This window comes from Engystomops pustulosus, chromosome 5, assembly GCF_040894005.1.
Source record: "Engystomops pustulosus chromosome 5, aEngPut4.maternal, whole genome shotgun sequence".
NCBI lineage: Eukaryota > Metazoa > Chordata > Amphibia > Anura > Leptodactylidae > Engystomops > Engystomops pustulosus.
Window position 1 is genome coordinate 64,595,175 of NC_092415.1, and position 12,513 is coordinate 64,607,687.

A 12,513-nucleotide genomic window follows, 5' to 3' on the forward strand; every position below is an offset into this window, starting at 1 on the left:
TGACTGCTGGGTCCTTTTCTTATGCACTGCCACAGAAGTGAAAAGCGCAGAGGTCATGCATAAGCTGCATGCTCCTTTCGCAGAGGTACTTTCAGGCCCTCTTAGGCCTCATATCTAAGTCGAACAGCCAGAAATCTGTAACCTATCCCCTTTCCTGCAGCTCAGGAACAATTTTTAAAGATGGTATATTATGTCCTAAACTATGTCTTTACCAATACCTAGAAGACACAAGTGAGTGGCAAGAATTCTGGAGATCAAAGTGTACCTGATTTTGCAGACTCTTACAGGTACATAGCAGACGCAGTAAAGATATCTGTATTGGATCATCACATATGTGTATGTTCATATATAGAAATATGTATTGGACAATAAACATGAAAATGAAAGAATAAGTGCCATCTTAAAATATCATAACACATTATAAATAGAAATATCTCACAGGAGAAAGAATCTTAGATCATGCCTTTTACCTAGACATACACATTACCATCAAGTTTAAAGGAAATCTACCATCACAATCCAGAATGGATAAAGCAGGGACACTTACTCATAGATCCAGGCACTGTGACTGTGGTCATCATCTTATATTTGTTATCCATGGCCTCCTTCCTTATAAAAAATAAACTTTTACAATTATGCTAATGAGCCTGATGAAATCTGGTGTTTTCAGAGCTCCTCAGTGCTGTTGCGTTACAGGCTGTTACAGTGAATGTAACTTGTCTTCCTCCCAACAACCAGTGAACATATTACCATTAGCATAATTTTAAAAGTTTTTTTAGGAATATGGAATACAAAAATAAGAAGATTACCATATTCATGGTGTCTGGATCTATAAATAAGTGCCCCTGGTTTATCATGCTGGACCTTTATAGTAGATTTTCTTTAAACCTTCTCTACAGTTGATACAAGTTGGTATTAGCAAAGGGCTGATGTGCAAATGGCGCTATTAACGCATTTTCCTAATACACAGAATGTAATACTCTAAAATGTATTACCATATATACTCGAGAATATTTTTGTGCTGAAAAATTCCCACTCCGCTTGACTCGGGTATATCAAAAAAGTACTCACTTTTCCGATGCACCGGGCAGGTCCTTTTCTTACTTCATGTTGAAGACTATGGTGTAAGCTAGCAAGTATATCAAGCACATACAGCAAATAAAGAAGTTGCCCAGGCGGTCGGAAAGGTGAGTACTCGGTTTATATTTTTTATGTGCTGTGCATACTGGGGGCTGGAAGGCTATATACTACACAGGCCTGGATGGCTATATATTACACTGGGCAAGTTGGCTATGTACTACAGGGGCTGGCTATATCCTACAGGGGGCTAGCTATATACTACACAGGAATGGCTGGCTATATACTACAGGGGGCTGGCTATATACAACAGGGGACTGGCTATATACTACAGGTATATATTATTGCTTTACATTGTAGTAATAAGAATACAAGTTAAAATAACGGCCACATAAGACAGTTGGTAGAGTGAAGTTTGTGACGCTATCCACTAACTAATTCATTTGGCACTGCATGTGGGAATGCAGACCAGGATATGTGTAGGTGCTTAAGTGATAATGCACATCCTCACTCAGCAAAGGGAAAGTAACAGAGGAAATTACACATCTTCCCTGTCAAAACATTCATTTAGGCATGTTTTATACAACTGGAATATATTAAATTATTATTTAATACCATCCCTTTACAAAAATGTTTGAAAGTAAAAATATGTGGAGGCTGCAGGCAATATTAAAGTTTAGCAGGACTGGTGAATAAGCAAAAACTATTTAACTTAAAGGTAATCTACCAACTCACCCACAAGTAATACCAGCATTTATGGTATTCCACTACATTCTATCCTTTTAGAGAAAATACAATTTTTTTTGGATATTAAGGAAACCAAGGTCAAGGTCATACCTGCTGGTGAACCTGTTTTCTTCTTTCTATGCTATATGGACAGCCATTGCCGATTCTCTGCTACTGGCAACGATCTGCGGACCCTAGGAGGGTCAGCAATTTCACTCTGCTTCCTGGAAGATGTGGCCCTGTCACTGGTATTCATTTTTCAGCTATTTCTGATCAGTCACTCTACTGCAAAACCAGACAAGCTAACAAATGAACCTTGTCATTGGTTCACAGATTATTTATCCTTAGACCACTTTTGGCGCTGTTCCTATAACTTTTGAACACATCACAACAGATGCTGTTTAGAGATTTTCTGACCATGTCATGTAGCCATCACAAAACCAAGAGTGGAAAATATAGCAAAATAAGATATAAATGAAAAACCTGCATCTGTTTAGTGTTTTTGATTCATTCACAATAATCGATGCAAATTACTGACCAAAACACTGACATATTGACATCCAGGACTCATGATGTCAATCTCTTTTTAACCACTTGCTGCCACTGTACTCCCTTTTCATGCCCAAATTACCTGGCAAAGTTTCTTCTAGGACTTGAAAAGTGCAGTGTAAACCTTCTCCTACCCAGCTCCCACCAGCAGCAGGCAGCAACTTTTCAACTTTAGCAATACCAGCATCTTAATAAATTTTCCTTTACTTCCCTCTACCAAGACCCTACAACGCGACTGCCCGTCAGTACTGTGGACAGGCAGGACCAGCGGGACTTGTGCAACACCCCTGCCATGGTAAGGGTTAAACAGGTGTTGTGAAACTTAAATCCCTCTCCATACAAAAGGTTAATCTGTGAAAGTGATCTACTCACTGTGGCCTCCAGTGTTTGACAGCGGTAACACAGCTGTCAGTCTCTGACTGTGATGTACGTTAACCAATCAGTTGTTTTGTATCATTGTAATGGTAGAAGCAAGCTGGTTGGATAAGGATGCTCCCACCTCACCAGGGGAGGTTTTAAAACTCCTTGTGGCTGGAAAGTTCCAGGTCAGTCTTTCTCAAGAGACCTTCTAGAGACAAAGATTCCAGGTACCAGAGGTGTCTGTGGTATGCTGCCCTGACACCTTGGCCAGTCAGGAGACCAGGCCCAAAGCACTGGGTCCACTACCAGGACTCTGCCCCAGCTCTGCTGCTAAATCAGCCAACTGTCCTACCCCAGCCTGGAGCTGTTTATCCAGGCTGTGAGGATATCTTCCTCAAGACCAAAGATCCAAACTGCCAGTTCTACCCTGCTCAAGTTTGCTGCTGTTGTGGCCATTGTCAAGTTTCCAATAAAGGACTGTAAATTATGCTTTACCAACGTGCCTCTGAATGATCCCTATTGGGATCGCTATTCACACATCGAGACTTTCTCCAGCCACAGAAAAAGGTTAGGCCCCGGTTGGGGAGTGAACATACAGGGGAGTGAATAAATTATAACACAAGCCGCTCTAAGTAAACTGATGGATGATGTCCTTTAACTCACTTCCAGTCATATTAACCTGTGCTACATCAGGAAATGGGGTTTCACTGTAATAATACTAACCAAAAGAATAACGCTAACTCAAGTCCTATGCTAGAGTGACCAGTTAAGTTAACAAAAGCTAAAAATAAATGACAAAATGTATATTCTTTTGTTTCCCCTATGAGAAAGCGTTAATAAAATGTAATAAAAAAACGTATTGACCTTTAGTTGTTGTCGTTATAAATGTATTTCCTCCCACAAAAAAAGCCACATTTGCTTTGGATTGGAATAATTCTCATTTGTGTATTGAAAAGTTTGTTAGAACATGCAACATACAACTTACAACCCATTTTGTTTTTGTTTTTCTAATATGTACTCCACACCTTCAAAAATCTTTAACTTTTTTATTTTTCCATTTACAGAGCTGTGTAGGCTTGTTTTCTGCACAACAAATTTCACTTCATATTGATGGTATTTAGTATTTCATGCTGTGTACTAGGAAGTGGGAAAAAATGGCAAATGTGGTAAAGCTGGTGAACAAAAATGCATTTGCCGATTTTGTTACAATGTCACACGGGGACAAATGTGCATAACTGACACAGCCTCACGCCAAGGCTGTCATTGCGACTGATCTACGCTCCCTGATGACGTCACAGGGAGTGATGATCAAAGCCAATATGACGGCACATGGGTTTTGCCAACAGCAGTCAATGGGTTAACACCCATGATCAGCAATATCACTCCTCACGTGTATTACCGATGGATGTTTGCTGCCTATGACAGGACATCACAGGCATTTACAGACAGCCCTGTGGTCTTAGATCAGACCCCGAGGCTGACATTGCAACAATCTCCACACCCAAAAAATGCTGCAGGGCTTGTCAATCGTGGGGGTAATCCAGCCATTTAAATGCCACAGACACGCTGACCATGGCATTTAACAGGTTAACAGCTGTGATCGGGTACATTATAGTGCACCATGACATACCTGTATGTCATTTAGCTTTAAAGGGGTATTCCCACGAAGACAGTATTTTTAAATATACTCAGGATAACAAAACAACACATTCTCTAATTCACTGTTATTAACAAAAATACAGCATTTCACAGACATAATTCCAACCTCTTACTATAAGTCCTGGTGTTTACAATTTTGGTTGTCCCTGGATCCAACCATAAATCTTCTGGCTATGGTCAGATTCTTTTCATGAATAGCTTCTCTTGTCTTCATACTGCTCTCTGCCTCCTGTTCCTCCCCCTGAATTACAGGACCAGCTCAGGCACATACACTTCCTGCCAGCAGGCAGCAGTGTGCAGAGAATTACTTGACAAGCTTCAGACAGATATGGTCTTACTTCAAGGGGAGAGGGGGCATAGCAGAGATGACTGTGTGCTTTATAGGTGAGATAGCAGAGCTGGAGTGTGTCATTGTATCCTATATTCAGGAAAGAAATGAGGACATGAGATCATTATCATCCATTTGTCACATAGAATTTAACTTTTAAAAGATAGATCGAAGATCATTCAACTAGGAGTGAAATTTAAAACTCTCAGACAGTGGTGCGCAGCGAATTGGGCATCGGGAATACAGGGCAAATAGTGTTAGGTCCCATCAGGTGTGGGTCTATATGTGAACTGTCCGGACCATCAGTTTTCCTTCTAGCTAAGTAGCCTTACTACGATGTAGCCCCTGTAAGGCGATGTAAGGCTAGTTAGCTAGGAGGAAACTGGTGGTCCGGACAGTTCACATATAGACCCACACCTGATGGGACCTACCACTATTTGTCCTGAATTCCTGATGCCCAATTCGCTGCACACCACTGTCTGAGAGTTTTAAATTTCACTCATAGTTTAATGATCTTCGATCCATCTTTTAAAACTTAGAAATAAAAGTGAAATTTTATGTGACAACTGGGTGATAATGTCCCCATAGGACATATTCTTTTCTTTCCTCAATATTGAATATAATGCACTCCCAGTCACACTGGTCACAATAATTAACTTTATTATATTTTTTCATTGTATCCTATACCCATCTCATGATCATCTCATTTTTCGATGTGCCAGATGCCAGTTATATATTTAGAAGCTAAATAAAAGTGTAGATAAACGCTGTACCCTGATAATCTAAGCCATTACTGAGTTATAGAAGCTAAAACAGCAATAAAACTGAGTAAAATTGTAAAGTAAGGGGATTAAAAATTATCTTTATTGTGTAAACAAAGCTAGGGAATTAAAATTTGAGAACTTCCTTTTATGGGCAAACCCCATTAAGGGGTTAAGTGCTTTCACAAATTATAATGTACATGACACATCATACTTGAGATGTTGTTCAGATATGGAACTATCTGCAAAGGAGTCTGCAAAGACTAGCTTTCCCACCCCCACATTATTTGTCTACGCCTAAAACACTTCACATATACAATTTCTTAAGAATATATGTCCAATCCAAGATGTGGGGCTTCAATTATACAAACTGATGATCAAGAAACCTTAAGTTGCTTTGTGACCTTTGCATTGTTCTTTTCATGAAAGTATGAGAAATATATTCCATCAGCCTGCACCAGGCATCAGCTATACTTTAAGCAGATTTAGTCAGGTTAAGACAAACCATTTTAATTCCAAACACTTGGCAGATGTATGAACCTAATTAGTGGACATATTTGCAATGTTAAACATTTAGAGAATATTTATTAAAAACAGCATCCTGCTATGCGCCGACAAGTGGTCAGTCAATCAAGCCTCCATTTCAGACTACAAGGCGCTGAGATACAGAATTTCTTAGCAGTTACTGCCTATGTCTAGAACTGGAGTAGAGCTTCCCATCAGTGCCTCCTTTCAGTTCAGCTTCCAGACATTGGTGCTTTCTTTTAGCCTGGTTAAGTAATAAGAACTTTGTGTACCTCTCAGACTAAACATGAATGCTTTTTGTTTCCCTTACAAGCTTATTTGACAACCAAATGTTTTTGTTGCAGACTTTATCCCTCAAATATTTGCAGGACTAAAATATAAGAAATGAGTCAGGTAGTATTTTACACATTTAGTTGTGTCACTGCTGCCTCCTGAAGTAGCAATTCTCTCAAAGCAATTATTAAACCTTTTCTATGACAGTGGCCACAACAACCAATCAAACCTCCGCCCCTATCTGGGCAATACTCTCAGAGTTACATTGCATGTTCTTATAATCCATGACATGTCTGCAAAACACACATCAATTTTCCTCAAAAAATAAATGTTTTGAAAAAAATGAGATGGCACCTGGTTCCCCAGCATCATCTGGGAAAAAATTACTGCACATAATGCAACTCCCATTTATCTTTTGCGCAGGCATTGATTGCTGCAATTTTTCTCCTAAGAACTACATGGAAGAAAACGGACATGCGGATGTCCATATAGAGAAAATTATGGGGCACATTTACTTACCCGTCGCGTTGACGCTGTTGATCTGGAATGTCCAAGGAGGATTCGGGTCTGCCGCGATTCACTAAGATTGTGCGTCCAATTTCCTGCATGTGTCGCTTCCCCTGCTGAGGTCCGCCGGAGTTCACCTTCTTCTTCCCGATGCATGTGAGTGCTGTTCTTGCGACACAATTTGGTTTTTAAATTCTGCGGTTAGTCCAAATCAGTCGGGTTGTCCGACGGCCACGCCCACAATTTGTGTCGCATGCAAGCCAGCGCGGATGTGCCACAATCGGATTGCATGCGCCAAAAACACGGGGCAATTCAGGACAAAACAGTAAAAAGTCGGGAAACCCGACGAAAATGCGGTGTTTGGACCCTTAGTAAATGTGTCCAACTATGTCAATATGCTATTGATGCAAATCACAGTTAGCAAACTGATATGAAAAATGGCCCTTATTGAGAGGAATGAACTCACGCCAAATTTAATTAAATGTCTCTATTATAACAAAACATCTCTAAAATGTGGGCTATTGTGTTTTGAAATCATTGCTGTACAATATGTAAACCAAGTGTGAATACTTCTGTGGTGTATGTACCATAATCAATATTATGATATCTTTCCTACTTCCCAAATAACATTTGATTAGTAAAATACCTTATAAATGAGCCAATTGTGTAACAAGCCTCTATAACTACCCTATAAAATAAGCTATACAAAGTCACTATATGAATCCAGAAAGCCACAAAAGCTGGATTATCCTGCTCAATATCAACCAGCTGGCCCAATATTTATAGTCTTTAAGCATCTGCATCTCCTGATAATGGTACATACAGGATCAATATCTTCATTACACAGTTTAATGCAATTATAGATCACAACTATTAGCCTATGAAATCATTGAACTAGAAAAGAAGTCACATGGGACGTTCACAATGAATGACCCCTATATACCCTTACACTTGTTTTTGCTAGAAAATATTGGCAATTATGGAGGAAAATATACTGTCTAAGTGCAAAAAACAGGGTGCAGCACAATAACATCCTTCTGTCTGAATGTGTTTGAGTTTTAGTGAGGACAATTTCACTTGGCAGAATTGTTAATTGAATAACTGTTGCAGGACAGAATAAAAACACTTATTTATTAACTTATGAACACTAAAGCTGCGATGGGCATGAGAAACAAAGCACCACATTATTTATATATATATATATGTATATATATATATATATATATATATATATATGTATATATATATATATATATATATATACACACACATGTCTATATATATAAACAAACAAACTCTCTCTATATATATAAACAAAGAAAAGAAGCAGCACTCCAACGTAGGTAGATGTAAGGTGAAAATGTGGTGTCTTTATTCCATAGTAATAAGTGGCGACATTTCGGCTCAGTATGCGCCTTTCTCAAGCTTGAGAACTGCTCATACCGAGCTGAAACGTCACCACTGTATATATAAAGAACACTGCTCTAATATCCAGATCTGTAAATACTGTGTATTAGTGAACTCTAAAATTCTTATTACAAATAAGTTGCACAACAGATGGCTAGCCTTCAAGGGCTAAAAATGATGGGAATAATGGTTGCTCAGCATACTCGAGGACTAGGGAAATATAAAATAATATAAAATAATAAACAAACAAAGAGAAAATCATTAAAAAAATAAATTAAAAAAAACTAATGTCACAGCGGGATAAAGGTGTTCTGGATGTTTAGACCCAGTTATTCTCTCTGCAGTAAAATAAACGGCTTTGCTACTTTGAAGGAATGTGAGGTGGAAGGCTCTGCACTACCAACTAAGAATGAGTGTGGCCAAGATAATCACATGAAAATTGGAGCCGTCTGCCATGTAATTGACCAATGCTTTACTTCCAGTAAAAGGCCTACGTGTACCATAGGAACTTTGAGCAGGCAGAGACAAAACAAGTCTTCTTCCTGCAGTACCAGCTTCATCACCACCACCAGCAATAGCACCACAGCCACGTCCCTGTCCCTTAACACCTTAAGGACGTGGCCCTTTTTTTCGTTTTTGCATTTTCATTTTTCACTCCCCACCTTCAAAAATCAGTAACTTTTTTATTTTTCCATGTAAAGAGCTGTGTTTGGGCTTGTTTTCCGCATAACAAATTGCACTTCATAGTGATGGTATTGAATATTTCATGCCATGTACTAGGAAGCGGGCAAAAAATTCTGAATGCAGTGAAAATGAAGAAAAACTGCATTTGCGCCATATTCTTGTGGGCTTGGATTTTACAGCTTTCACCGAGCGCCCCCAAATCACATGTCTACATTATTCTTTGGTTCGGTACGATCACGAGGATACCAAATTAGTCTAGGTTTTATAATGTTTTCATACATTTAAAAAAAATTAAAACCTTCCATACAAAATAAAATTCTTCATTTCGGCATGTGTCACTTTCGACTTTCGCCATTTTCCGTTACGGGGTTAAACGCCAGGAAAAATTGTTATTATATTTTGATAGATTGGACATTTTGGGATGCGATGATACCAAACATGTTTCTGATTCTTACTGTTTATTTGCTTTTATATGTGATCTAAAGAAAGGGGGGGGGGGAATTTAAACTTTTACTTTTTTTTCAATTTTTTTAATTTTTAACCATTATTTCAGATCCTCCAGGGTAATTTCACCCTGCAGGGCTCGATTGCTAATACTATATAGTGCAGGACTACTGTATTGCAGTATATACCAATATTACAATGATTTCTAATAGCCTGCCATCTGCTGGCTATTAGAGATGATTGCACATGGCAAGCCTGCGATTCTCAATGAGACTGTAGGCTGCCATGCCAACTGATCGCCGCCCTCCAATGACGTCACAGGGGGGCGGCAATCTGAAATCACAGATGGCGACTCCCATGAAAAGGTAAGTTAGGTGCCGCGTTCGTGTTCTGGTTAACTGCCGCAAACGGTGCCAGCACCAACCACGGCAGTAACAGGGGGTCATCAGCTGTGTTATACAGCCGTCATATGCTGTGTATGGAGAGAGCTCAGCTCGTGCACTCTCTCCATACACCATTCGCAGCACGAGGAGGATATAGTTCGTCCTCGATCACGAAGGTGTTAATGCCTGCTTTTCTCATTTTAAAAGACCTGCAGTACCAAACTTTACTGTGATAGCACCTTCACAATAGGTCTTAGTGCACGCTATCACTGTCAGGAGCACCTTCACAATCTAGTTATTAATGTATTATATTCACTGACAGGAGCACCTTTACAATCTATGTATTAGTGCATGCTATTCACTGACAGGAAAACCTTCCAAATCTTGGTAGTAGTGCTTTCTTTTAAACGACGGGAGCACCTTTACAACCTTGATGTATTGATGTATAATCCTCTATTGTGAGCATATCCCTGCACTATAGCAGCCTATGAGTATCCTTATGCAGTTCTTCAGTGTGCCCTTAAAAGTTAAGATTTCTCTAATAACAGCAGATTCCTTTTTATTCCCAAGTGTCCTGAAAAGGGAAACTGCTGTTTTTTGAGAAGTCTCTAGCTATCAGACTGACCCTATGATGGGCAGCACGCTATCCCTAGCTGTTATACCACAGAGTCACATCTCCAGCCTGGTCAAACACAAGCATGCCTACAAAGATAATGCTAAGAAGCTGCTAAGGAGAAAGCTGCTTGACTGGCTGCTCAGCACTTGAGTAAGCAGCTTGGCGCCTTTTCCAGAACATGGACCCAGATCTCATCAGCAGTGTTTGTTAGTCCGTGGTCCTTTGCAGTTCGGGTCCGCTCATCACTAGTTGAAATGATAGTTGTTTTATACTGTTCCTTTACAAACACTTGGACATTGTCCCATCACTGAAAACTTTACACACTTTTTAAAAGTGATCTTCAAGCTGTTGAAAAGGCATTACCTTACAATTTGCAATATAGTGCAGGGTTTATTTATTGAAATGCATTAATAAATCCACTCACAAAGCATGCATGTGATTAAACATGTTACATACCTTTCAAAACCAATTTGTCGAAGTGTTTTCTCCCATGTTGTACCTGTAAAACAAAATATCAATGAGATTGCCTTTCTAAACAATTAAGATAAAAGTATTGAACTGGTGTTACATTAACATCAAAGGGATAATCAGACTTAAAGAGTACCCGACATGCAAAATAACCCCCCTAAACTAAATATATTTTCATAAACTGCCATTAGAGAGCATTGCCTCTATCCCTTCATTGTCCCTCTACATGCCTGTAAACCTAAGCAATGAGGTCCTAAAGCTGTATGCAAATGACCTGTGAAATGTCCAATGAAGCATTAGCATATTCAAGCTGTCCACGTTATTCATGAGTGGGAGGCACAGCCACACCCCCAGTGCATGACCGACAGCCTGTATAATGATGTGAGGTTGTATAATGATGTGCTTCCTGGTGCTGGCGGCCACACCCCCTGCAGCCTGTGTGTGTATAGGAGAGATACAACAGCTCCAGGCAGCCATGTTACAGCAGAACATGTCAGATTCATGTGTAGCTGATGTCTGTGTCTCTCACCTGTATATTAGGAGGATGCAGCATGTCAGCAGATGCAGCACACACACTAGCAATGCTTTACTATACATTACACACAGACATGAGCAGGGGGAGGAGAGGGGAGGGGTAACAGGGGTGACATCACTGCCTCTACCATGTGACCAGCCTCATTTACATGATAAAAAATAGATGATTTTACAATGATTACTGTATGAAATAACTAGATAAAGGCTGGGATGGGATGCTTGTGAGCTGCTCCAACAGGTAGTAGTGACAGAACAAGTGACACAGACCTGATGACAGGTGTCCTTTAAGAGACATAAAATAGTCAAACCGTGTTATGCCATAGAGCGCCCATGCAAATTTAAATCATCTTACAATGTTATTTATCTGTGTAACAGCTAACTAATATTCCAGATACAGACACTTTTGGAATACTTGTGGTTATCTTGAGACCTAAGCATTTATGACCAAATGAAAATGTTTTGCTGTAAGAAGATATATCTAAATATGGTGCAAGCTATGAGCCAATACCTTGCAAAAGAACCATTCTGTAATTGTTGCTTCCTGTTTTCTTAAAACATTCAAGCATTAAAGGCTACAGCTGGGTGTCTAATAATCCCAAACCATAAACACTAATGTAAACAAGGCACAATAAATGCTCAGTGAAAAATCCAGGGTTTATTCAGTTCAATAAAAAGAATCAGTTTAATCAAAAACTAATACAAATTTCATGTGGACACTCTTTAACTGGAGTATGCAGTATTCTTAGTAAGGTATTTCTAAAATAATTCATGTGGATGGCATGCTAAGCGATCTTTCCCTTATTAGTCCATAGTGCAAAGGATACACCCTCTGGTTCCGGGTTCAAAGCACCATATGAAGGAAAAATGATGTTAAATGATCATGTTATTTAGTTTCTGCATACAAATGAAGCTCCATAAAACAACAGCTACGCATTTCGAGTAAACAGATACAGACACTTTTCATCATGGCTATCATATGGTTAGAGACTTCACTGTTTTAAATAAACCGAAAACAATATTATGCTTGCTACGTCACTGAACATACACTTCAAAATAACAATACATTTTATATACAAAATACTTGCATTAAGTTTTATATAAGTTCTAGATAGATGGGGGTGATTTTAATTTTTTAATTTTTATTATTTTTTACAGGGGCAAATTTAGCAAGGAACACATTATATATGTGTTCCCTGCTTTTCTTTTATATAG

General features: G+C 39.1%; 1 protein-coding gene across 9 annotated transcripts in view; it reads right to left on the minus strand.

Annotated features, from left to right (window-relative positions):
• Window positions 1–12,513, minus strand: part of PIEZO2 (piezo type mechanosensitive ion channel component 2) — a 241,310-nt gene that overhangs the window by 106,112 nt on the left and 122,685 nt on the right. For all 9 annotated transcript variants that reach the window (XM_072152250.1, XM_072152257.1, XM_072152253.1 and 6 more), the window contains one exon: window positions 10,756–10,798. In XM_072152250.1, coding sequence (XP_072008351.1) covers window positions 10,756–10,798 — 43 coding nt within the window. The remainder of the gene's footprint in view (window positions 1–10,755; window positions 10,799–12,513) is intronic.